The sequence below is a fragment of the Heloderma suspectum genome, chromosome 3 (assembly GCF_057233095.1).
Source record: "Heloderma suspectum isolate Gila_16-S chromosome 3, 16-S_ref, whole genome shotgun sequence".
Lineage (NCBI taxonomy): Eukaryota > Metazoa > Chordata > Lepidosauria > Squamata > Helodermatidae > Heloderma > Heloderma suspectum.
In genome coordinates this window covers 215822547-215849444 of record NC_139460.1, presented here as the reverse complement: position 1 = coordinate 215849444, position 26898 = coordinate 215822547, and the positions used below count along the sequence as shown (strand labels likewise).

Genomic DNA, 26898 nt, shown 5'->3' with positions numbered 1-26898 from the left:
AACTATGTGCTGTGTGAAGAAGTATTTCCTTTTATCTGTCCTGAATCTCCCACCAATCAGCTTCATAGGATGACCCTGGGTTCTAGTATTTTGAGAGAGGGAGAAAAATGTCTCCCTATCCACTTTCTCCACACCATGTATAATTTTGTAGACGTCTATCATGTCTCCCCTTACCCTCCTTGTGTCCAAGCTGAACAATCCCAGCTGTTGTAACCTTCCCTCATAGGGGAGATGCTCCAGCCCCTTGATCATTTTAGTTGCCCTTTTCTCCACTTTTTCCAGCTCTACAATATCTTTTTTAAATGGCTGACATGGGAGGCATGGCAAAGGACAAGTAACCTGCCCAAAAGACTGAGTATAAGGCAGAGGTGGGGTTCTAGCCCTAACACACTAAACAACTCCTTTGAACCCACAGTTTTCAGCACCAACAGAAACTGATTTCACAGCAATCCAAGCTGCTGGTAAGAAAATGTTTTTTAAAAAATAATGGGTGGGGTAGGACAACTTGGCAGGCACCCAAAAAGGTATCCGGGGGGCACATTGGTGTCCACAGACACCATGTCGCTTACTCCTGTGGGTTAGGGTTGGATTTAGATCAGGGAAACTATTAACTTCCTCTCTAGTGCCACTGCTCAGATAAAATTTGGAGCTTCCTGTGGCTGCTTTTAGATAAAAATGGGGAGATTAGGAGATTGGATCACTGATTTCCATGACTGTGAGTCCTTGTTCACATGTGTATGAGAACTCACATGTATACTTATGTGCCGGACAAACCCAGAAGTGTAGGGATCTTTTACAGAGACATACCACTTATGAAGGTAGAAACCCAGCAGGGGTGGAGGGCTATCCAGTGTATTGCACTGACTGCCACATGTACAACTATCTGCCAGCTGGACAGAGGTCATGGGTGTGTGCTTGGTGTAATGAGCCAAGTTTGTTCCCTTGAAGCCAAGGTGGCTGACCTGGAGAAGCTGGGAGAGGCAGAGAAGTTAGTCAATGAGACCTTCAGGGACCTAATAGTGGTATCCCATTCCCTGGGTGAAAGCTCCTCTGCTGTCACAGAGAATGGTGGCCTCTGAGAAGGAGGGTGTCATTCTGAGGAAGAAATAAATAATCCCTTAAAAGGGACCCATTCCTTAGAGGGCAAACAAATATCCTCTCGTATTGAAGATGTGCCTCTGGGGCCGGGGGGCTTGTGGTAGTGGAAGATTCGATCACAGCAATGCCAACTGCAGGCAAGAAAAATGTGTTAATTAAAAAAGGGGGGTAGGTCACCTTGGCGGGCACCAAGTAAAGTATCCGGGGGCACACTGGTACTCACAGGCATCACATTACCTACCCTAGCCCTAAATAAAAGGGGGACTCTGGAGTACTAGCAGGAGTAGGGAGAGGACTGAAAAGACCCTAGTACCTCATCACTGGAAACTACTCCCACCCTCCAGCAAAAATAGTTGTATTCCACCTGCAGCAACAGGGCCATCTTTACAAAGGCATAAAGGTATGCCTGCAAAACAGCGGCACTTATGTTTGTGTGTATTACTGCCAGCCTTGCTGAATTATTATCCAGTGGATGTGAGGTGGGGAACATGAGCGGGGTGTGTGTGTGGCATGAGTCCACCTGCTGTACTATTAAGCCAGACTTTCGTTTTTTCTCAGAAGAGGTGGGGAAGAAATGCTGATGAAGGAGATGAGGATGAGGTGGTAAGCAGCATACAAATGCAGTCAAGAACCAGATGCCCTGGTGAAAAGCTGTGCTGCTTGGGCAGGCCTTCATGCTACTGTGTGATGATGAAGCTAAATGCTAAGTGAAGCGTTTGGGACGAAGGGAGCAGTCCTATGTCCACTGCACACTTGGCACCCAGGAACCGTTCACTCCTCCCCTTCCCACCCAGCTATGTCTCCATGCTCAGAAATGGATGGGACGAGGAAAAGGGGGTAGTCCCGTGGGCCGGGAGGGACAGAGACCACTGAAGCTGTGTTATGCAGCTTCCTATGCTCTGAGCGTCCTCCTTCCCTTCCCCGCCCCGAAGCTGCAGCTACACAGCAGGCAAAATTGAAGGGCAGCTGGAGCACAGAGGCAAGGATCGCCTCCGTGCTCCAGCCGCTCTGCTTTGGATACTCAGCAGCCTCTGACTTCGGAGGATGATGACTATCTCCACAGGACTGCACCCTTAGAAAAGAAAAGAAAAAGTGGAGTAGGGACAATTACACAGCTGTGGAGGAGTGTGTAGAAATGAAAAAAAGAAAGAAAAACAAATGCCCAGACCATTACAATGATCTTTTAACCAGAATAAATAAATAAATAAATAAATAAATAAATAAATAAATAAAGGGCAAACCATACATTACATGCAAGTGTGTGCATAGAAGCACCAACAGTTCTTTTTACATTAAAATCAGCATTAGGGGAGGCTGCAATACTGAACGGATGAGTGGGGTGTGGAGGTGGGAGGAAGGGAGCTTAACCTTTCCCACCCGACCTTTCCTCACTAATCCCCCCACCTTCTGCAACCCTGCAGGGGGGAAGAGCAGCTTAGACTTAGGAAAGGTAACACTGGGTAGGAAAAGGAATAAGCTCCCTGCCCCCCTGGCTCCCCCACTGTTAAGCCACAAGCTCTCAAAACTGCTTCTCATTTTAAAAACAAAACGCAAAAGTTTTCGGGACTTCAAAATATCAGCCTTCCTCAACCTGCTCCCTGCCCCTCACAGGTTGGATTACAACTCCCATCTCTTGTCCCACACACCTGGGAGTGGGGGCACCAGGTTGTGGAAGGCTGATAATATCCATTTGTATGCCACATCCCGATGGCACCCTAAATCTGTCTAGCAAAGGGAAGATAGTGCAGAAAACAACCTGACTATCGAATTTATTTTTTTTTACTCTTGATTATTGATATGTATAGCCATAAACAATCTCTTTGCAACTGGAGTCACAAAAAGTACTGAACTCAAGGGAGATGCTAAGCATCAGGTCCCTCGCTATGTGTTGTTGCCGTCACAAACATTTCCACCAAAGGGATTCACTTATTGATCCAAGAGAGCCAGTGTGGTGTAGTGGCTACAGTGCTGGACTGGGAGCTGGGAGATCCGGGTTCTAGTCCCCACTCGGCCATGGAAGCTCACTGGGTGACTTTGGGCCAGTCACAGACTCTCAGCCCAACCCACCTCACAGGGTTGTTGTTGTGAGGATAAAATGGAGAGGAGGAGGATAATGTAAGCCGCCTTGGGTTCCTTGCAAGGGAAAAAAGGCGGGGTATAAATGCAATAAATAAATAAATAAATAAAAGTTCTCAGCTGGGCACTCATTACAAAAGGAAAAATGAAAGGTTGCTCATTCCCCAATTCCTTTCTTCCAGGGAACAAGGGTGTTTGTTTGTAATGAAATGAAACACCTAACAGTTGCACCCAATTTAAAGTTTGGAAGAAGTATCTCAAGCTGACAGTTTAAAAATCTGTATGATATAAAAAGGAACAATAATTTTTTTCTGCATCCCTGGTGCACAACTGCCTCTACACCTTAGGAGCATTTATGAAGCAGAAAACTGCAAACATAGCTCCTTGGGCAGAATGGCTCTGCAAGCAATTTATCTGTCTGATTTATATTGTTACACACTCCCACATTCACAAGCAGTGAAAAATTCCAAAGGAAACTCAACTCTGTACATTCTCCTGGATGAGATAACACGGGAGACTTGTGGTATCTTTGCAATTCTGCTTCGTTTACAAATATATAAACAGAGGTGAACCCACTTTTATAAGCACGCAGCACAGCCTTCATCAGATTCCCAGAGAGCAACGTGTGCAGTTTCTCCCACCCCAGAAAGGTTTCACTCCAGATTCCAGTTACAAAATGCTCAGCCCTGTCTCTATGCATTCTAACTGCACAGCGCTTTCAGCTGTTTTTATGCCCCTCCCCTCAGCTGGAGAATTGTCACCTAGCCTGATGGAGAGACGCTGGAGAGAGCTGCAATTCCCAGCAATCAGGAGACCAACTCCTCTCATTGCTTCCCATTTATGAAGTATCAGACAACCATCCTGGCCTAGTAAGTCAGCCATCGGCCTTGAACAGATGGTCCACCTGCCTCCATAACAAAACCCCACTCTGTCCCTAAGGCTTAGTTTGGCTTATAGCTACAATGTTATATTTAAAAAGAAAAAGATCCCCATCCCCAATAATTTATTTATTTACTATTTATTATTAAATTTATTAATCGCCCATCTGGCTGGTCACCCAGCCACTCTGGGCAATGTACAACATACCATAAAACAATTTAAAACAATAAAATTCTACCATAATTTTTTTTAAAAAAAATACCCTAACCCACCCCAAATGCCTGCCTGAACAACCACGTTTTTAATGCACGACGGAAGCTCATTAAAGAGGGGGCATGATGGAGTTCCCTAGGGAGGGAGTTCCACAGAGTGGGGGCCACCACAGAAAAGGCCCTCTCCCTCGTCCCCACCAGTCTAGCTGTCCTGGCTGATGGGACAGAGAGAAGGCCATCCGAGGCTGATCTTGTTAAGCGGCCTGTCTGGTGTTGCTGGAGGCGCTCCTTAAGATAGGCTGGGCCGGAACCATATAGGGTTTTAAAGGTCAAAACCAACACCTTGAATTTGGCCCAGAAAACAACTGGTAACCAGTGCAACTCCTTCAGCGCTGGAGTGATGTGATCTCGCCGGCGGCTGCCTTTAATCAGGCGAGCCGCTGCGTTCTGTACCAGCTGCAGTTTCCGAACCGTCTTCAAGGGTAACCCCACGTAGAGCGCATTACAGTAGTCTAAACGAGAGGAGACCAGGGCATGTACTACCGATGGGAGCAGATGATCGGGAAGGAAGGGGCGCAGCCGGCGTATCAGATGGAGTTGATACAGCGCTGTCCGGCTCACAGCTGACACCTGAGCCTCCATGGACAGCTGGGAGTCCAAAATGACCCCCAGGCTGCGGACCTGGTCTTTCAAGGTAGCCGTACCCCATTCAACACCAGATCAACATCCCCCAGCCTCCTCTTGTCTCCCACCAAAAGCACCTCGGTCTTCTCAGGGTTCAGCTTCAGCTTATTCCTCCCCATCCAGCCACTTACCGTCTCCAGACATTTGGACAGGGATTCTACGGCCAACCTTGGTGAAGATTTGAATGAGAGCTAGAGCTGCGTGTCATCCGCATATTGATGACACTGCACCCCAAACCTCCTGATGATAGCCCCCAGCGGCTTCACACAGATGTTAAATAGCATCGGGGAGAGGATGGAACCCTGTGGCACCCCACAAGTAAGTGGCCACGGGTCCGAAACCTCCTCTCCCAGTGCTACCCTCTGGTACCTGCTGGAGAGGAAGGACCGGAACCACCGTAATACAGTGTCTCCAATGCCCAACCCCTCCAGGCGGTCCAGGAGGATACCGTGGTCAACAGTATCAAAAGCCGCTGAGAGGTCGAGGAGAACAAGGAAGGAGCATTCACCCCTATCCAGAGCCCTCCTCATATAATCCACCAAGGCGACCAAGGCCGTTTCTGTCCCATGCCCAGGCCTGAAGCCCGATTGAAATGGGTCTAGATAATCAGTTTCTTCCAAGTGTGCCTTCAACTGCACCGCCACCACCCGCTCAATCACCTTGCCGAAAAATGGCAGATTTGAGACTGGGCGAAAGTTGTTCAGAACTTGAGGATCCAAGGAGGGCTTCTTTAAGAGCGGTCTTATCACTGCCTCCTTGACGGCTGATGGCATCACTCCCTCCTCAAGGGAGGCGTTCACCACCGCCTTGATCCCCTCACCCTGTCTCTCTCTGCAGCTCATAATGAGCCAAGATGGGCAAGGATCAAGTAAGCAGGTGGTCGGCCTTACAGATGAAAGCACCTTGACCACTTCATCAGAAGGAAGAAGCTGGAACCGATCCCACAAAACCGGTTTGCCACAGGCCGCCTCTTGCTCATTAACTGTATCCACAGCATGCAGAGTAACACACCTAATCTGATCAATTTTATCTGCAAAGTGCCTTGCCAAAGCCTCACAGGAGGCCTTAGAATGCTCCAGTGGTTCCGGAGCCACAGGACCGACCAGGCTCCGGACCACTTGAAACAGCCTCCTGGGACAGCACTCTGCAGACGCGATGGAGGCAGCATAATATTCCTTTTTTGCTGCCTTCACCGCCACGTGACAGGCTGAAAATACAGCTCTAGCCCGTGTCTGATCGTCTTTGGAGCGAGACTTCCGCCACCGGCGCTCTAGCCGTCTCACCTCCTGTTTCAGAGCTCGTAACCACGGATTGAACCATGGTGCAGTCCGAGCCCTGTTCAGGGGGAGAGGGCGTTTCGGAGCCACCCGATCTAATGCCCCAGTGATTGCGGCATTCCAGCCACCCACCAGGGTCTCGACCGAGTGGCCGTTGGCATGCCCCAGAGAATCCCCAAGCACGTTCAGGAATCCATTTGGATCCATAAAGACGCCTGGGGCGGACCATTTTAATGGGTCCTCCACCCCTGCGGAGGGGTTGTGGAACCGAGAAGTCCAACGTCACCAGATAGTGATCTGACCATGACAAGGGGGTGGTGGATATACCCCCGACTTCCAGATCACTCCCCGCTTCTCCAGAAACAAACACAAGGTCTAGTGCATGACCGGCTACATGGGTGGGCCCAGTTAGAATATGGTGCAGCTCCCAGGAGGCCATGGTCTCCATGAAGTCCCGAGGTGCTCCTGTGAGGATGGCCTCCGAATGTACATTGAAGTCTCCCAACACCAGTAAGTTAGGGGACTGTACACGCACATCAGAGATCACCTCAAGCACCTCGGCCAGGGAGTCAGTCGTGCAGCGGGGTGGACGGTACACGACTGACTCCCTGGCCGAGATAACTCAGACAAGAGGTCCAAAATAGCCAGAGCCGTCTGCAGCATCCCAGAGAACAGTCTATGGGGCTGTTCATACAACATGCTAACCCACACCCAGTGGTTGAATGTGGGTTGTTTTGAACTGTGTGTTGTTTGTTGAACCGTAGCATTAGCATGTTGTCTGAACACAGCGCATTTTCCGCATGTTGGGCTATCATGTTGTCTGAACGCAGCCAGGGTGGCTTGTTAACCATGCAGTGTGGCTTGTTAACCACCCTGAACAACCCAACAACAAATCATGGGTTCCCAAGGAGGCTTCTTTGAGAAAATAAACCACACTGCATGGTTAACTACGTTCAGTTAGTTACCCTGGCTACGTTCAGACAATATGCCAACCCATGGTTCAACAAACAACCCATGGTTCATACAACCCACACTCAACTACTGAGCGTGGGTTAGCATGTTGTTTGAACAGCCTCCCTGAGTTCTGAATTGATACTTGGTACTGGGAAGTGAGATGGGCAGTGAGAGGTCTTTCTGATTAAAAAAATGAGAAGAAAATACTCATATGTACTAATAAATAACTCTCTGAGCACCTCATGTAGCCAGAACGGCACCACCCATGCAGAAAAGGGAGGTATCAGCAGACTCAAAGGAACCCCGAGGTTTTCAGAAGTTACAAAGCATCCGTAGGGGGACAAACCCTTCAAAAATAGCCCAGTGAGAACTGCGCATGCTCATGGGCATAGAATACCAATTGACTGTTGGAGGAAAAAATGGAAAACTGGGGGAGGGGGCAGAAATGAAATGGAACACCGTGAACAGGAGCACTCCACACTGCAACTTTTTGTTGCAGGTCCCAGTTGTAATTCAAAAAAGTAAGGGAAGGCTGAAAACACCAAAGATGGGCAACAGAAGGCTTTGGGAATGAGAATTGTGCAGTAGGTAGATTCTACTGGGCTCAACAGGCTACAGAGCACAGATGGATGGCTAAGGCAACTTTCCTCAACCTGGTGCCTTTCAGATGTTTTTAACTTCAACTCCTCATCAGAGGGTGCCTGTGTTGGGAAAGAATGTTATCTTGCTTGGACTCAAGCAATGAAAGGTTACCTAGAAAGAAGGGAAAATCCTTAAGCAGAAAGCGGAAAAATGAAGACACAGCAGTAGCAGTAGCTTTTCAGAACATCTTATCAGCAAAATCCTCTATTGATACATAGTTCTCCCATTGGGAGCTTTTAAGTTATTGAAGAACACTCCAATATTAAAATAATGCTTGTGGATTATCATCTTGCATTGGCATCCAGGTACTTGGTCTCTCTCAGGTAGTTATAGTTAATTACAGAGGCCTATCAGAGACTTGACTGACTTTTCCTTAATCATAAAAGATGAAAGAAATAGTCCCACCGTTCTCCTTGTGGACTTTAATGCTAAGACATTATAACAGCAGCAAGGTGTAATTGAGCTATTTTTACTTTGCTTTTACACTTTAAACGTTGCTTTTGATAATAATCTCAGGGCCGAGCTATACCTAGCGTTACGTAGTAGCTTGCTCAGAGTGAACAGTACAGACTCCATCTTGGGGAAAGCTGATAAGCTATGTGTCTTCACCCTCAACATCAGCGCAGGAAGTTACAGACAAAGAAATTAAGATAGGTCATGTGTGCATGACAAGATGGAGCAATTCAGTTTCTAATAGACTTCCAAAAGAAAATGGATGCCCCAAGGGAAAAGGTAGGGGGTAAAATTAAGCAAAATACAAATATGCTGAATATGAGGAGCAGTACCTGTAACTGCACCACTACCTGGTCAGAGTACTGCAGCTGCTTCTATTGTTTTGTTAACACATGTCGTGTCATTGAGTCCTCTCCAAGCACCCACCTTTGTCAGGAGGGAGGAAGAGATATTAGGAGCTTTGTTGTAAGGCAAATCCAACCATTCCAAATGAAAGGAGCAAGCTTTGGAAGTTTTAAGCAGAATTGTCATAGGGGTTAGGATGTCATGCCTTTTGTACAGAGGGTGGGCTGATTCGCATGATCACTGCAGCCCATCGTGGCTTATTTAAGCCACGGTGGGTTGTGTCACATGCTGGCGGCCATTTGAATATTCAGCCCCTGGTTGGGGGGGGACGGGACGATTTGTTGTGTCATCCAAACCTGGGCAGCAAGGGTTGTTTTGAGGGTTAAAGATTCCCATCAAAGCACAATTCTTGGTGAAGGCTGAAGCATCTCCAATTGGTGTCATATTTTACAAATGCTTTGTTCAGCTAATTTCCCCCAAATCCACTCATGCATTTGAATCCATGTCAACCTCAATAAATGTGCCAGAGTGGCTTTATCCTCTTCAATTTTGTCAGAGTGTGGATCTTTTTGGGTGGGAATGGCCTGTGAAAAGGTCGATGTCAGGGTGGAAACTGAGCCCATACAGCCCCAGAGCAGTTCTGACTCTGAGGAGGAACAGCAATCCGTGGGAGAGGAGCTCACTCATCTCTCACAAGCACAGCAGCTGGCAGAGATTCCTCCTGCCAGCATTCCTGGGAGAGATAGTGACCCTGGCAGTGAGAGAGCGCTGGAGGGGGGCTTGCTGGACACTCGGCGCAAACGCAAGGAGCGGCGCCAGATGGAGGGCGCCGAAAGGAGGTGCTCCGCTCGTTTGGCGCTAAAACCACGGTTGTGTCCCGAGGACCCAAGGGTAAGAGGGAGGATCTCTCCATAGCCCATAAGTTCAGAGTCTTCCCGTGGTTCCCCTTCAAACAGGGACCAATTGCCTTACCTGGAGCTTAGGCTACTCTGCTATCTTTCCCCAGTGCTGTTTCTTGCTTAGTCGCTAGTGATTAGTATCTGCAAGAGTCATAAAGTAATAATGGAATAAAGCCTTGGAAAGAATCCTCATCATCTGTGTCCTGAGTCCTGTGGAGGGGACTGCAAGAGGCAGCTAGGGCGCTCCTGACAGCCCCTTAAGGGAATACTAGTTGTGTTAGAACAGGTACAAGCTTGAACACGTATTATGATGGGAGCTCATTCCATAAGCCTTGCATGCGCTTGAATCTCTCAAATGCTTTCTTTCTATTTAAAGCAATTACAGGGGATGCTAATTTGATTGGGGAGAGGGGGTTCCCTTTCTCCCTGCAGAGTCTCCCTTATCTTAATCATTCCCTCCAGAAGCTACTACTAGCCTGTTTGGGGGCAGGGGGGAGGGAAGAGGTACAATACATATACCTGTCTTTTCCCCCATTTTCCCCAAAGGGCCTCGGGTGGGGGAGGAGATCAGGGAAACAGTGCATGGGAAAAGGGTTCATATTCCTCCCCTGATCAAAATAGCAGCCCCTCATGGCTACTTTGAAGTAAAGAAAAATAAATTAGGAGATTTGAACACAGATCTCCTATATCATATGTAGTTTGGCTCTCAGTGCAATACTGAAGCAAATAAGATTGTTAACTATTATCTCTACAGCAATTTATTTCATTGCAATTGACAACAGTATTGTCCAAAATGTTCTAATGCAGTTTAATAACCATGGGAGCAAAATAAGGTAACACTTTGGTTTGATCTTTTTTTCTCTTGCTAATAAATACTCTAATTTTTACTGAGTAGACCAAAACTCATATCTAAACAGTAACTGGGACAAAAACCTGGAACATATGCCCTCATGAAGATGACAGTCCAGCAAAGGGTGGAGGAGGTCTTCTACCACTCCTGACCTGAACATAATAATTAGTACATAAAATTCTCTAAATCCCCCAACGCATTTTGAGGTTATGGTTTTTACAAAAGATGCATGAGCTAAAAATATCCCATTATGACCCCCCAACCCATCCCTTGCATTTCCCTAAATTTAGATTGATGGTGCAAGAAAATCCCTGATGTTCTTCCTGTGACACAGTGCACTATTGCCGTGTTTGTTCATATTGTACTGTTTTGACAAAGCTTCCCATGGTTTTTGTGATTCATAGAGGAGGATGGCTAGTAGGGACAGTGGCGGCGGCAGCAGCAGGGTGGGAGAGACTCCCCAGAGTTGAGCCTTGAAGTGTCAGGATTGAGCCCAGGCCCTCTGGTGTGGTTTCGGACTCCGATTCAGATTTGGAGGTGGGGCTACATCCCAGCAGAGACAGAGTATGGGGGAGAAAATTCCCCAAGACTCCCCTGGACTCAGTGAAGAACCTTCCCAGGGGCTTATTGAGAAGGAAGGCCAGGCTCAGAGACCATCCCTGCCCCCCGCATTGGGAGCCTGGCCCTATCAGAGGTGGAGGGAACATCAGGACGGACAGATGCCAGAGCTCACTGCAGAGTTAAGCGGGCGCAGCTGAGAGGAGGTGGGAAATGTCCCATCCGATTGGCTGCCTGTCAGAAGTTGGGCGGGGGGGGGGGGAACCTCCTTGAAAGGAAGAGACCAGAAAGAGCTGGCTGAGCATGGTGGGAAACCCGTCCATTTTAATTGAAAGGCAACTGCCCTGCTTTCAGTAGTTCTCTTACCAAGAGCCTGAGGACTAGGAAGATGTATTTGGCAATCTGATAGTTATTTTTTTTTTAATAGAAAAACAATGGTTCCATTGTAAAATCTATTTTGGAACTGGTGGCTTAGGCAGTGGAGGCTGGTGGCTCCCATTTCAGTGGGCTGGTGAATCCGCTCTGTTTCTGTCAGAACCAGTTATAACTCTAAGGGCGCAATCCTATGCTGGCTGGGGAATGCTGGGAGTTGTAGGACTTTTGTCTGTCTAAACATGCATAGGATTGGACCCTAAAGGAGCTACCCGAGGTGCTAAACCCAGTCCCTGAAACAGGTTCAGCACTTTGGATAGCTCCTTTACAGTTCTCACTGGTTTTGATTGAAACTCAGAGTGGATTCAAAGCCCCACTGAAATCAGAGCCCACTGAGCTTAGCGGCAAGGCTGCTTCTCTCTCTCCCTGCCCCCCCATCCAGGCCCACCTTGTTGTGTCAGAAAACAGGGTTTCAAAAAAGAGTTACTTGCTTGGCTTGGGATTTTAAGAAAATAGCAAATATGGCATTGTGGGTCAATGCGATGTTGGGGGGATGCTAACAAAATCTCTGCACTCGAGGGAGGGAGGGAGGGAGGGAGGGAGGGAGGGAGGACAGGATCAAGCCTTGAAGTTGTTTTGGCACCTGAAATAAAAGCTGGCAGCAAAGCAAAACAAAAACACCGTAGAGCTTTGGAATCAAAAGGAAGCATTTCTCCCTCCTTTTCGAAGTATTTTTTCTTATCTTTTTTTTCACTATGAAATACAATTTAAAGTTCAATCTTCCTCGTATTAGAAGGGAGGAGCTGTGTTTTAAGTGACTATGAAGGGAGCAGAGTGAGCAGGAAGAGCTCTTAGTCTCAGCCCCTCTGCATAGCTTGTCTTTTCACCTGCATGCTTCCTCCTGCCCTTAAGGATAAAGGCTCGTGCTCCAAATCCTTTGCAGTGAAGCAGGTTAACCAAAAAAGCAGGACACAATCAGGAACTGTTTACTTTTTTGCATGCAGGCTGTGTGCTCTGCTCAGTTATACCCTGTTTTTCCTTCTCCACACTGTAGCTGCCTTCTGTTTAACAGCGGCATTTGCAAAAACTTTCTACAACACTTACAGTACAATCCTATGCATGCCTACTCAGAAGTAAGCTCCACTTAGTTCAATGGGACTTACTCCCAGGTAAGTGTACATAGTATTACAACCTTAGGGAACTTTGTGGGATTCAAATTCTTCTCAGTCTTCCAGACTGCCTTGTAAGAGTTAGAAGGTTGTCAAAAGACTTTATTTTTTTTTGCATAAAAATGTCTGCAGGCATTATTCAGTTCAGTAAATATTCTTTCTAAGGTGCTACAGCAGTGTGGGTCCCCCCCCCGCCCCCCCCACACACACCCCTGTTGTTGCTACCAGACAGACTAGCATGCAATCCTATATCCACATACTAGGCAGTAAGCTTCACAGAAATCAGTGGGGCTTTCTCCTGGGTAATCATGTATATGATTGCACTGTTAACATAGCTGCCCTTTTGCAATTAGAATAACTTGTCGATCAAGTTCCCAAGTAGAAATCATGCGGATGCTGGGTGCGCTTCCAGACTGTAGTGATTTAGTGGTGGGAATGGGATGACCCTGCTTGGGACTAGGCCAAGTGGAGACTAATCCACTATTCCAGGTGACCAGTGCCTAACTGCCTTTCAGGTCTCTGTGCCTACTATGACTGCCTACTGTTACACATGGTTTGGCCTACCCAACTCTGTCCTTCTATTAGCTGCCCTGTCCTCTGCCCACCAGCCCCAGTGGGCACCGGTTGCCCCTGTGTTCAACATTTTTTCAACTGTAATGAGGCTAATTTCTTTCTCTCTCTCTCTGAAACTCTGAAAGAAACACTATACTAAGACATTTAACAGAGAGCTTTAAGAGATTAGGATATTACTTCTCAAATGTGCTAAGCAGACTATTTAACCCTCATGGGGGAATGTTTGAGGCTCTCTAGTTGCTGCTTCACTTTCTAATTGTGCCTGGTTACCCTTTTCTTAAAAATTTTCCCTGCAACCCCCTCCCCCGCTAAAAAACAAGAATCACTGCAGCTTATTTTTTTAAAGGCACACCCCATGTATTAAAAAGAAAAACCCATACAGCTAGTCCTTAAATATAGCTGGTGGTGAAAACCCTCCTAGCAACCCCAAGGAACTGGTACTGATATCTGGAGGGGTGGAGAGAGAATCAAAGAGTGCTTCTTAAAAGAGAACAGTATTTAATGCCTTAAAGTAATAGTTGGACACTATTTAGGAAATATACAGTCTATCAAGAAGCTAGAACAGCCTTCTCCAACTACAGATGTAGTTTTGGACTACATCTCCCACCATTCCTGACCACTGGTCATGGCTGGGGCTGAGGGGAACTGAAGTCCAAAACATCTGGAGGGCACCAGGTTAAGGAATGCTGAGTTAGACAGGCACCACTGGGCCAACAGAAATGCCCAATACATTAATTACCAGAAGAGTTTTTCATTCAAACTATTTGCCTAGCAGCATCAACTGACTCCTCTCTCGCTAGAAACTTGGAAAAAAATCCTGGATTTATTTTAAAGAGATCTATTTAACTATTATAAATACAGTTACAGACTGCCTGCTCATCAGACAGGTTACAAAACACCTGCCTAAATTCAAGGGCCAGTAGAGTCTATATTTATAGTACTAGTCTATAGTATAGTAGTCCCAATATTTGCCTTTTCTGGACATACCTGTCAGATACCCCATCTGCATCTGAATTAGAATTTATAAAGATTCTATTAGTTTAGGTGTACGTCGAGACAATGGCCACATTTGCACGCCATGCTTAGTGAGATGAGCATGAGTCACAGTGAGCCCTCCAGTCTGCTCTTCCTGCATGGGTGAGAGTAGTTCGAAGATTTTGCTTCCATTTTTAGTTAAGTGCAGTTTGCCGTGTCATCCAGTCTTGGAAGTGTGATTGATACTAACTGTGGTTAGTTTCAACAAGCCAACTTCATAACCCATGATTTGAAGTTGGCTTATTTGAAATTAACTGTAGTTAGTGTCAAACACAGTTTGTGGTTTGTTGTGTCATCTGGAATAACAGTTAGCCAAATGCAAAAGCTTTCAAACTCCTCCTCTTGGCCACAAGGGAGGAGGGGTGTGTGTAAGTGTAAGCCCAAGGCTCACTGTGGCTCATGCACATCACACTAAACCTTATTTTAGTGTGATGTGCTAATGCAGCTAATAGTTTCCTGTCCCACTATAAATATAAATTAGCATTATAATGCTACAATGATTATGGTATCACAAATTATCGTCATCATAAAGTCACCCTGCTTATCTTAAGCTTTATACAGAATCGTCATAGACTACTTTTTGTATTTCATGGCCATTTGGCCTGACTGTTTACAACTTCCCCTCTTCTGTGACCATGTATACCAGCTATAGTGTGTGTAATAGTTCATGCATCTGATGCAGTCCACAAAATAAATCTGCTAGTCTTTTAAGCCACAATAACTCTGCTAATCTTTTAAGGTGGGACAAAATGTGTTGATTTTACTGAAACAAATTAACACAGCTACCCCTCTGGAAAAAATTTTTTGAGAGTTTTTAAGACTACATGGAAACAAAAGAGCTGCCTACCTTGGGTGCTTGCTGAAACCCAAGGAAGCACTTTAATATATCAAGTGTCAAGATTCTGAAAGCCCCAAAGTACCTCCAAATGACCATCCCCTGCCATTATCCTGCTCAGTTTCTGCCTTATCTATAAACTATAACACATCATTACCTCTGTCACTTCTCCCAAACTCCTACTCAAAGTGCACCCAGTGCATAAATAATGCTAGTTTCTGTGTAAATAAGAACTGGCAGGCCTGTTTAAGTCAACCTGATTACAGGTTAACATTCATTAGGCTTCTCCAATAATTGAATTGTCAGTACTTTAGTAAACAGACTGGAATGTTATCTGCTCTTCACAGCCTCTGTAAATGCTGACTTGTAGGCCCCTTCCAACCCTATGATTCTATAATTCTCCCCCTGACTTCTCCTGAATAGCTAGGAAGTTCTTTCCCTACCACAGTATCTCTCAGCAAGTTCCCTACAGTACACAATTTTCAGGAAAAGTGAATAATGAGAGGCAGAAGTGAGGGATTTTTTTTTCTCTTTCAGCTGGGTGAGTACATTTCAGTGTCACAAACTATTATTGTGTTTGGAAACTCTGACTGGCTCCTTGAGTCTAACAAGTCTAGTATCCAGTAAAATGCAGTATTCGAAAGCATTCTATTCTGACTCCAAAACTATCAAAATGATTCACTCTGCCAGAGAGTGTGCAATGCCTGGAAGTTTACAAAGAGATTTTAGTTCAAATCATTTTGATTTTTTAGAATGCTTAAAAACCTAAATCACTGTAGGCAGAATTCACACAAAATTTGTCTGCAGTCCCAGAACAATGGAGTGGGAGCCTTATTTGCTGTACTACATTATAAATTGCAAATTCCTCTCCATCAGTTTGGCTGGGACCAAGAACTGTCCCCATCAACAGCCGTTCCACCTGGTTGCATCAAAGGGGGAGACAAGAATGTATATGAGGGTAAATATACATCTTGAATCCCATGCATGTTGTCTGTGTGCTGGGGAAACAGCTTGGGAAAGGCGGGGGCATGTATTTGTGCGGTCTGGGCACAGTGGAGGCTGGTGGCTCCTATTTCAGTGAGGCGGTGAATCCGCTCTGGGTTTCAGTGAGAACTCTAAAGGAGCTATCCAAAGTGCTGGACCCATTTCGGGGATAAGGTTCAGCACCTTGGATAGCTCCTTTACAGTTCTGACTGGTTCTGACTGAAACTCAGAACAGATTCACTGCCCCACTGAAATAGAAGCCACCAGCCTCCACTGCCTGGGCAGCCCCCCGTGCTTATCTGGCCCCATCCATGGTGTGAGAGAGACACCCCCCTCAAGCAGGAACTTGCAGTGTTACTACTTGCTCTCCACTCCACTCCCTTACTCTGTCAGGGTCTTCGTTGTTTTGGCTGGTTGGACCGACTGCTTCCGATTTGCACATGCTTAGTATTGCAGGCAGTACTTCCGCTAGTCATGTCAGTACAGCGTGCACATGCTGCCAGGAGACCACTCTGCTTCGCATACAAATATGTCCCTGAGCCAGTTAGCCTGAACACTGAGCAATACACATGCCTATGTAAGAAATGTGTCATGTTTGAAGCAGCCCCTGATCAGGCCAGTCAGGCAAAGCAACCCATGATCCATGTCTATAATACTTTCTACTGGTGAATAAATATAATGTACAGGGTTCTAAGCTGGGATGGAATAGGGAAATGGATTGTCCCTTTTTGCCTAATCAGTGGGTCACTGTTTTGGTGTCTATACCCATTGTGTCTATGGATCTTCGGCTGTGTCTTATTCAGCAAAAACTTTTGTTTTGTATTTATTGGACACCGCAGCATCTCTTAATAAGGGATTGTCTAATTTGGCTAATTCCTGGTGGTGCAATGTAGCTAATGCTTCTTTTAAACATATGTTTTGACAATGTCCAGTAGTTTCTTCTTTTGGGGAGGAGTTTATTGTATGGATAAACTTTGTATTGGAAGTGTCTTTAATATTTTCTGATGTACACGATCTATTAAATTATTTACCTGCTTCATGGAAATTAAGGAATGGTCAGCATAAATAGATTTCCTTTTGACAGCTAAAAGACTGAGATTACAACATTGGGAGGATAAATGCTCTCTTCCGATAATGCAATGGATTGAGAACTTTACAATGCTTTCAATATTTGAACGGGTGGGATATAGACAGTTCCCTAGCCAGTAAGCCTGAACCAACCACCTTGGTTGGGGCAGCTTCACCTGCACTGCATCCTCCCCAGTGGAGGAAGGCAAAGGACAGGTGGAACTGCCCTGACCAAGGATGCTTCATCCGTGCCAGATCATCCCCAATGGGGGAAGGCGCAGCTCAGGGGAAGTGTCCTCAACCTAGTTGGTGGAAGGAGTGCTCCAGCCACTGCGTAGGCCAGGGATATTTCACCCATGTCACATCTTCCCCAATGGGAGGAGGTAACAACAAGGATTCCTCCAGGGGGTGGGCGTAGAGGCCAAGCCCCATCCTCTGGAGGAATCCAAGGAGGCTCTTGGGCCTGGATAGGGAACCCAGCTCACACTCTTAGCTATATACAAGTGTTCAGTATTCATGGAAAAGCATGCTCAGTTATTACATCCATTGGCTCTAAGACAACCCCAGAAAGGACTTTATTCTAAAAGTGCAAGAGGGATACAGTTTAGATGAGTATTGATTAACTTTAACCAATTAGGTAACTGCGGCTACAGGGACTTTGGCATTTTCCACCACTAATTCCCACAGTTCTTTACACTTTGCCACCAAAGCTTATATGGCTAACACTAAAATATGTTCTTATCTCTTCACTGATTTCAAGACTCTAGCTCAGCTATATTACTAGCTAAGCTATTCAATCACCTCTTCTCTGCTAGGATCTGTTTATCAAGATATGTGGGTTGTTTGTTTTGCTATGCCACTGTTGAACCATATCCAGGACCTACCTTATAGTTTCACTACTTTCACTCTCTAGCTGTGTCATTTTACACTAATGTTCATTTTATTTATACATGACAGTTTGATTACTGTCCATTAAGCAGGAACAAGATTCCTATATTAATTCTTCAATATTCCATATATTTTCAGAATTCTCTTTTTCACCACCTCTCAGCAAACTGACCGGACTGCAAAATTCATTTCGGTCCTTGGAACTGCACTTTAGGGAGTAAATTAATTCTGCCAAATTATCATTTATCCATTTTACAGGATATGATACTGTGTATTGTATTAATCCCATGTCTAGGCTACCTTTCCAAGCAAGGAGCACATTGAAATTTAAGAAGTCAATATCCTTTTTTTTCCTGAGCTGTTAGCAGCAGGTATCTGTTCTTCGTCACCGTAAACTATTGAAACTGCATAATGAAATGATGCACCATTCGTTTTTGTGGCAAAAAGTAGAGCCAGGTCCTGCTTTCATGTCCTTGACAAAGGTATGCAATCATTGGGTTGAATCCCGATTAAGTTATACTTACAGTAGACCCATTGAGATCAACGGGACTTAAGCTAATCACGACTAACTTAGGTCTCATTTATTTTAATGGGTCTACTCGAAGTATGACTAAATCGCAATCCAATCCATTCTACTCTAGTTCAATGGATGTTTACTAGTAATGCCCAACAAGTTAAATGGGCAAGGTTGAAAGCAGAGTGCCTTTGAGATACATATGGTCCTTTTGTAAAGCAAAAACTCACCAATTGCAGAATGGTATAGGGCAGCCTTCCCCAACCTGGTGCCCTTCAGATGTGTTGAGACTACAACTCCCATGCTGGCTGAGGATTGTGGGAATTGCAGTCCAACACATCTGGAGGGCAGCAGGTTGAGAAAGGTCAGTATAGAGAATATTGAGAAATGCAAATCGCTGCTTGGATCAAAGCCTGAAACATAACCAGTGTCATCACTACAGTAAGACAACTTAATCCAAAACCCAGAAATGCTCTCCCTAGAGAGGCCTGCCGCTCTGCATCATCATTGTTGACCATTGGAAAGTTAGTTAGCTCTCACCTGTTTACTAAACAGGAGGATCTGAGATTTTAATGCTGCTGTTGAGTTCTTAGTGAGGTTTTGCTAGTTTAATGTCGGTAATTGCTATTTTATTATTAGTTTGAAATTGTATGTCTGGTTGGTAGCAATTCAAAGGAGAAGCAATTCATATATGCAGTAAATAAGTACAAAAACCAATTACCAGAGATGTCCAAATTGTGATCAAACATGTGGAAGTATTGTGATAACACTGTCTTTCCATGGTTACCTTCAGAGTTGCACACCTACCTTTCAGCTGGCTAAAGGTGGCAATGAATCTGCTGGTCACAGACTTCATCTCATTATTGGCCAGAGTGATGAGATGTATGCCTTCAGTGACATGCCTCAAGACTTTGTAAAGGGCAATGGGGAAGTTCATCAGTTTGCAATCTGCCAGATCTACAGCAAAACACCAACAGAGGAAAGGAGGGAAACAGAGCGAGTTCAGTTTTCCAAGGCAAAATGTATGACGTTCCAACACCTCACATTTTAATTAGCTGTCCATGAGGACTGAATACTTTTATCAGAAAAGAAAAGTCAAGGAGGAGACACAGTGTTATCACATTGTGACAAAATATGTAAAACAAGTCTACATTGGCTACATAGTCAAATTAAGCCAAACTCAAATTTGAAAATTAGTTCCTTGGAGATATTTTTTTAAGATAAAGGTGTTTGGGTGATGTGGAACCAAAAGTGTACTCACACCAGAAATCACCCCAAAACAATGAAGCAAACACACATTCGCCAGCTACCCACAAGACAAAACTCTAGTAAGTTCAATTAAGCATGTTCAATAATCAAGCACCAAGAGAAGGCTCATTTGGACTGGCTAAGTCAAGAGCCTCTAGGCTCTAACTCAAAGGTCTGGTTTGCACAAGCTAGCATGCTAATCACCTGGGTTTCCATTCTGGCTTGTCAAGGGAGAGACAAGCCAGAATTCCGGGTTCAGACATCATATCAAACAACCCAGGGATGGAGTGTCCCTGGGTTGTTTAGGGAGCAGTCCTACGGTCCCTAGAAAGCGTCTGGATGCCATAAGATTTTTCAGATTCCTGGATCTGAGACTGGAGACAGTGCTCGGACCTCGAACCCAGGAGTCCAAGCTCTCTGCCCCCTCTCCCTCACAGCCAGTGCAGAGAGAACTGCACCAGCTGCCTCTACAAGCTTGAAAACATGAGCTCAGAGAGGAGGGAAGGGGGGCAGTTCTTTGGGCAGGGAGAGGGGGAGACCAGAGGGGCCAGTTTATGAAGAATCCTCCAGCCACCCCAGCCTCCTTCTCTCCTGCTCCACAGAGCCCCAGCTAGATGGGCGACATCACCCGTCTTGCAAAAATGCAGAGCAAAGATTGCTTCCATGCGCCTCCTGCTCTGCATAGGATGCCTGTCAGCCTCCAAGTTCGGAGGCTCATGGGCATCCGGATAGGATTGCGCCTTTAACTGCTCCTCCTGGATGGAGGAGCCAAGTGAGAGTCCTTGCGCTGTGGTGACCAGCACACTGGTTCGTTCACAAGAACCCAGTGTTTTAAAAAAAAATCTGGGTTGTCATTACGTGCAAACTGGGATGAAGACTAAACTTCTCATCAAGCCACTGGGCAAAAAAAAAGGAGGAAAAGGGTTTTTTTTAAAGCAGATGCTACGTTACAATAGATTAGGACAGTCATTATTCTGTTTGTGTTATACCCAAAATAAAAGGGCTACCAGGGAACTACACTTCCCAGAACACCTACTCTCTCTTTCCTTCATACTTTATTATGACTGCTAATATGAGTGGTAACTCTCACCTCAAACAGCGAGTAGGCAACACATGAAAAAGAATAAATTCCCTGGAGGACCTTTGTGTACAGGTGGTTTCTACACTGCTGATTTCATGCCTTAGATCACAGGAAAAATAGAAATATGTTCCTGTGGAAGAAAATATGATGTGACATGAAGCTTCCTCTCTCCCCTTGTAGAAGGTAGTTTGTGCTTGTTCTAAGATGTTTATACAGGATGAAAAAGGTGTTTGCTACAAAGCTGCTCTGAGCTGATCCTACAGCCCCGGTAAGTTGCAATGGTGCAGTGCTGGTGGGGCAAAAGAACATTCTCTCCCCTATTCTCCATAGATATTCTCAACAGATTTTCTTGTAAGTAGAAGTAGGAAATGACAACACTGGGTTAGTCCTAACCCCTTGACCACTGAGAAACTGTCCATTTAAATTATGGTAGCTTTAAAACCTAGCTCTATCCTCTCAGCACAGGTAAGGGTGAATGAGCAGCATAGCTTTACCATCTGAGAAGTCTACATTCACTCATGAGTTCAAAAGTGCACCTGGTTACAGCAAACTGTCATTGAACTGTCTCACCACTCGGCACCTTCTGTTCAAGAGTAAACTACACTCAGAGAACCCTTCTTTGAAGCAACTCCTATTTATTGTTTGACTCCAGCCTTATTTCAAGTTAGCTTACAATTGTTTATTAGGTATGTGAAAAACACCTCTCTTCTCCACCCCTTTTCCTAGACATCTGTGATTATTTTTCAGAATTAGCCACAGGGGTCCAACAATGGGGGAAGAATTAGTTTTTTGGGGGGGCGCATCCCCCTCCCCGGCACTGCCTATGGTAATTCTTTTGCCCCAGTTTATTCTCCCAGAAGCATGAATTTGGACCATACTTTTCTGCAGGCTTGGTCTGATCAATGAGCTATGTTATGTATGACAGTGGGTGCTGTGGTGTGGGTTAGTGCTCTGCCCAATACAACAATCAACCTCTGGATTTCAGCTGAAGCCAAGGGGTAGCTTCAGAACTTTTTCCTTAATCATCTAGAAAATGAGAGAAATAGGCTGCACGTTCCTAATGGATGATAGGAGCACAGAAAAATCTGGTCGAAGCCACTTTGTTGTTAGAGAAATTCCATGAGCAAAACGAACAAAACCACACATCATGTGCTCTCAATGAAATATGGCAGGGTTAAATTAAGTACTGGAATTTGGAGTGGTCTTCGCATTTTAAAGTCATAAGAATAATAATTCAGGGATGTTAATAAACAGGCCAGTATAGAAGCTAGGTAGATAGCAATTCTCTTCTGGACTTCTCTGCCTAACAGCTGGAGTCTCTCTTCAAAGTATCATTTACATTTCAAAAATACACTGGAATTGAGCTTTCAGATGCCAGAAACAGCCAACATGGGACAAAAACTGTGCACAGTGGACTTAATTCCAAGTAACAAATGCTTTGCTTTAGTTTATACAGAAGCGCTAGGTGATTAATCACATAATTAAAGTCCCTGTTCATTCATATGCTCTTGAAGTCTGCAATCATAACCCTGGGATATTAATTCCTACATTTTTAATGCAGATAATTGGGGGGGGGGATGTTGGTCTTTACTCAGAGCACCCAACCCTCCCTGTCTCCCCTCACTTAGAAAATGAAAATTAGGTATATGATAATGTCGAGGCAAAGGGCTGCTGCATTGGAATAATGATTAAGCATAGTACAATACAAAGGCTTTTATTCTACAGCCATTAAAGCTGCAAAACAGGTATTCAGAATTCCATGCTTCTTTGTCCCGTTTAATCATCCTCTTCCTTCTGTTTCATTTTGCTAGCCATAGCTTTCATAGGTTACAGTCCACAGTCCACTTCATCAGAAACATCTCGAACATGAAAGCTTATGCTACAATAAATCTGTCCATCTTTAAGGTGCTGCAAGACTCTTGTTTTGCTCTAACAGACTAACATGCTGATTAGCTGTAAATATAGCACATTGAGGATTGGTGAGGGAAAAGCTACTGTTGAAATGATCTGGAGAATCCTATATTACTCTTCCTGGATTACTTTCATACGCTACGCAAGATGGCACATCAGTGACCATTATGCAACACCACTGGAAATCAAAGCAATTTGATGAGCCATGACGTTCATCTCCACCCTGACCCTTCAGTTCATTAAGTCACTGTCTGGCAAAAGCAACAAAGATAACAGTTCCTCCCTTGAAGTAAAGTCTATATATTCATCAGAACCAGTACCAGTTCCAGAATTTGGAGGGCTCTTGGTCAAGACATCTTCATTGGGCCCCCTCCCTCAGTGACCCAGCTCGCATGATCACTGCAGTCTACCATGACTTATTTGTCACTTATTTAAGCTGCGGTAGGTTGCAGTATATGCCAGGTGACTTTCGAATATTCAAGCCGTGATTGTGGCTTGTCTTGTAGTCCAAACCCAGTAAAGGCAGGTTGCTGGCATGGTTAACAAACCACCGGAATCCATGGGCTATTTTAGGATTGTGGGTGGTTTGTTAACCACGCCAACAAGCCACCCTCGCTGGGTTTGGATGACATGGTCGCAACTTGAATATTCAAAATGGCCACCTGCCTGTGTCACAGCCCACCATGGCTGGGCTGCTTGATTGTGCGAACCAGCCCAATGAGTCTACTTTCTCACCACCATTGTCACCAGCTGCTCTTGCTCCTTATCCACTTTCTCATCATAGCTACCACATGCTTGCTTGACAGGCAGAGCAAGCAGGAAGTGGCATCTACTGCTCCTTCTTCTCACCACCACTGTTGTTGAGACAAAAGACAGATGAACAAGCAGGTTGCAGTAGTGAAAAGGAGGAGCAACTCCATGGGGATCTTGTCAGTGGGACCCTGCTGGGGTTTGGGACCCTGGCAGATGCCCAACCATGCCTAATCTTGACACCAGCCCTGACCTGTACAAATATTTAATGCATGAAACATGACCACTATCAGAAGGTTATTGAGTAGAGTCTCTTCATCTCTAGTTTAATGGAATTTCCCACCATAGCCACTGTATCAAAATCTAGTCAGATCCTCTGTTTGACAAATATCAGGAGAAATCAGCCTGGTTCACATGATCAAAACAAGCCACCTTGACTTGTTGTGAGCCGTGGCGCATACTGGCCGTGATTTGCATAATCACCGCCTGGCAGCAGCTTATCATGTCATCTGAACTCAGGCAGCATGGCTTATTGGAGGGTTAAACAACCTCAAACAACCCATGGGCTGTTGTAGGGTTATTTGAGGGTTGTTTAACCTTCCAAGAAACCATGCTGCCTGGGTTCTGAAAGCACGATAAAGTGCAAGTGAGCGGTGATTATGCAAATCGTGTCCCACATGCACCTGTCCTGTGCCCATAGTTTGACACAAACAAACCTTAGCAAACTATCACAAAATATGAGAAACAGTGATAACTTTTACTGGTAGCAAATCAGGTTTCATAGATGAACTTCTTAGCTCTCACAGTAAAAGCTTAATGGTTGCAACTCTCCAGAGATTATACACCTGATGGCAATTAGCCATAGGCTAAATATTTACTTCAGAAACAGTCAAAAGCTAATTAACTATAACTATGTCAGAGATTAATACAACTTGGTTTCTCTGTTGCAATCTCTATGGTTCAGAATATAGTGCAAGGGGTTCAAATTATTCTTGGTGTAAATCATCCCAGGCAATCAAAGACAAGGGTTCTAGAAGTAGACCTAAGTAAATCCAGACATGCAAAGATTTAGTCTAACCTTGAAATCTTCATTGGTACCTGCATGCTATGTGGATCAAGGCCTATCAAATTAATGAGTCAAAACATAGGTTCAAGAGAAAGTCCAAAGTAAACCCACACATGCAGAGATTTCAACAACCATAGCTTCCACTTTGTTATCTCCATGCTACATAGGTCAAGTCATAGAAAAATCCCAAAGTCACAATCAGTCCATGCCAGCAGGCCCGCTGAGCTATCGAAGACAAAGTTGTCTAATCCATAGCAAACAATTCAGTGTCTATGAAAAGTATAACAATACAGTCCATGGCAGGTTCTTAATGATTCACAGATCAAACAGACAATTCAGGTGAAACAGATTAAATACAGGTGAGAAATGTTTCTTGCAGCTCAGACAGAGGGAAGTCCCAAACATGAAGGGTTACAGGCAGTAAACAACATACAATAAAGGATGGACATTAAAGATGACGTTCCCAGCCAAGGCTCCCAGCAGGGTATTGGCTTAAAGCAAGGGTGGGGCTGCAATAATACACCTTCTAATGATCTAACTGATGGGATTTTTAACAAGCCCTATGCCAAACAGGGCATTTCTATTCTCTTTAGTTGATGTATCAACCTGTGTGACACCTCCGAAACCCTCTGCTCCTTCTGTTGGTTTCTCAAGAGGCCTGTTTTGATTGTGTGAACCGGCCCCCCACCTTCAACCCTCCATTTTCCAGGGATTCTTGTCTGAACTTTTCATCCAGATCTCCTGCAACTCTTTCTGCCCGACTCCTGTCTGCCAAAAAAAAGCACTTCTGTATACTACTATACAAAGTCACTGCTTGGTCTACTGTCCAGAGATCCTACCTTTCTTCTTTAAATATGTGACACTTTACTTAATTGAAGCCTTCAATTGAATTGCACCTGGGTGCTTGTTTGGTTTGGCTGATACCTTTGCAGATGACTTTTTAAACTGTGTGTTAGGAAAGGGTTATGTGATGCAAGGCCAATGGTTTGGACTCAGATTGTTAGTTAAATTTAGGTCCCACTGATGACAGTAAGTTGAACTTAGGTCCCATTGAAATTTCAATGACAACTAAATGCAACTAACTTAGTTTACATCCAGCCTAATGGGTGCTAAAGTTAGTGTTGTGAGTGGAACATACAACAATGGAAAAATGAGTGGCCATTCCCAGGTAAGGAGGCTCAGACAAGAGCTTTGTCATCTGAAGAATTCAATTTCCAGGTAATCACGTTAATAACAGGTTCAGGGGTGTGTAGATTTGAGGTTTCCAGGATCCAATTTGCTCTTTACTAGAATCCTGAGATCCACCAACTACGGCTTGGTGCAAAAGATAAATGCTTAGAATTAAAACATGCTGAGCCCAAGAATGTGCTTTGAGTACCAGGACTGAACACAGCTCATGGTCTTTCTACATAAAAATCTTCTTGGGTCACCCCAAGCTCTCTTCATTTCAGTAGTATAATTTCAGGGCGGGGGAGTCATTTGGTTGCTGCTACTGTTAAACAATCGGAAGCCAGAAATCTTTGCCAATGTACTGCAATTCACCCAGAGATATACCAGTAGACCCCATATCTACCTTTTGCCTGGTTGGCTCTCTGTAAAACAACCATCATCCATGATTTAATTTTGTAATACTGGGCCATTCAATTATACATTGGAGACCTGGCTGGATGAGGCTGGGGGGCTGTGCGGTCCCAGCACCTGCCAGTCAGGTACTCTGCAACAGAGCCGCATAGGTGCTGTTGCTTTAACCCAAATGGATTCCATCTCCCTTAACAGATACCCTATAAGGCATGCAACACACATTGAGCACAGGTACCCAGTACTGGGTACATGGCATAGGCTGGAAATGTTGGTGTAGTGACCATCTTATTGCCTAAAAAGCACCCTGACTGAGCTGATGGCTCAGAGCCACCAGCCTGAGGTTCCCAATGGTCTCCCATTCTTGAAGGCACTGATCAGGTTCACACCACACTTAACTGCAGTGCTACAGCATTAGGCTGAAAGTGGTATATAAATAAACTTTAATAGCAATAATTATTATTATTATTTATTACTTTACTATACCGCCTCATAGCCAAAGCTCTCTGGGTGGTTTATAGAAGTTAAAACATTAAAATACAATATACAAAGTTTAAAAGCCATTTACATAAAAGCACAGACAATATACACAAACAAGATATAACTAAAACAACTTTGAACTGTCAGTCATAACTAAAGACACATCCAGGACTGATTAAAACTCGTCATGTGCTGCCAAATGCCTGGGAAAAGAGATAGGTCTTAACTTGGCACCAAAAAGATAATGTTGGTGCCAGGCAGACCTCATCAGGAAGCTTGTTCCGCAGATGGGGGATCACCACTGAGAAGGCCCTCTCCCTCCTTGCTGCCTTCTGAGCTTCCCTTGGAGGAGGCACTCGGAGGAGGACCTTAAATGCTGAACATAGGTGTACGGGTAGGTTTGTTTCGGGAGAGGTGTG

At 44.9% G+C, this 26898-nt stretch overlaps 1 protein-coding gene across 4 annotated transcripts in view; it reads right to left on the bottom strand.

Annotated features, from left to right (window-relative positions):
- Nucleotides 1–26898, bottom strand: part of LRRC20 (leucine rich repeat containing 20) — a 148134-nt gene that overhangs the window by 98375 nt on the left and 22861 nt on the right. For all 4 annotated transcript variants that reach the window (XM_084845550.1, XM_084845554.1, XM_084845551.1 and 1 more), the window contains exon 3: nucleotides 19173–19322. In XM_084845550.1, the coding sequence (XP_084701676.1) occupies nucleotides 19173–19322 (150 nt within the window). The remainder of the gene's footprint in view (nucleotides 1–19172; nucleotides 19323–26898) is intronic.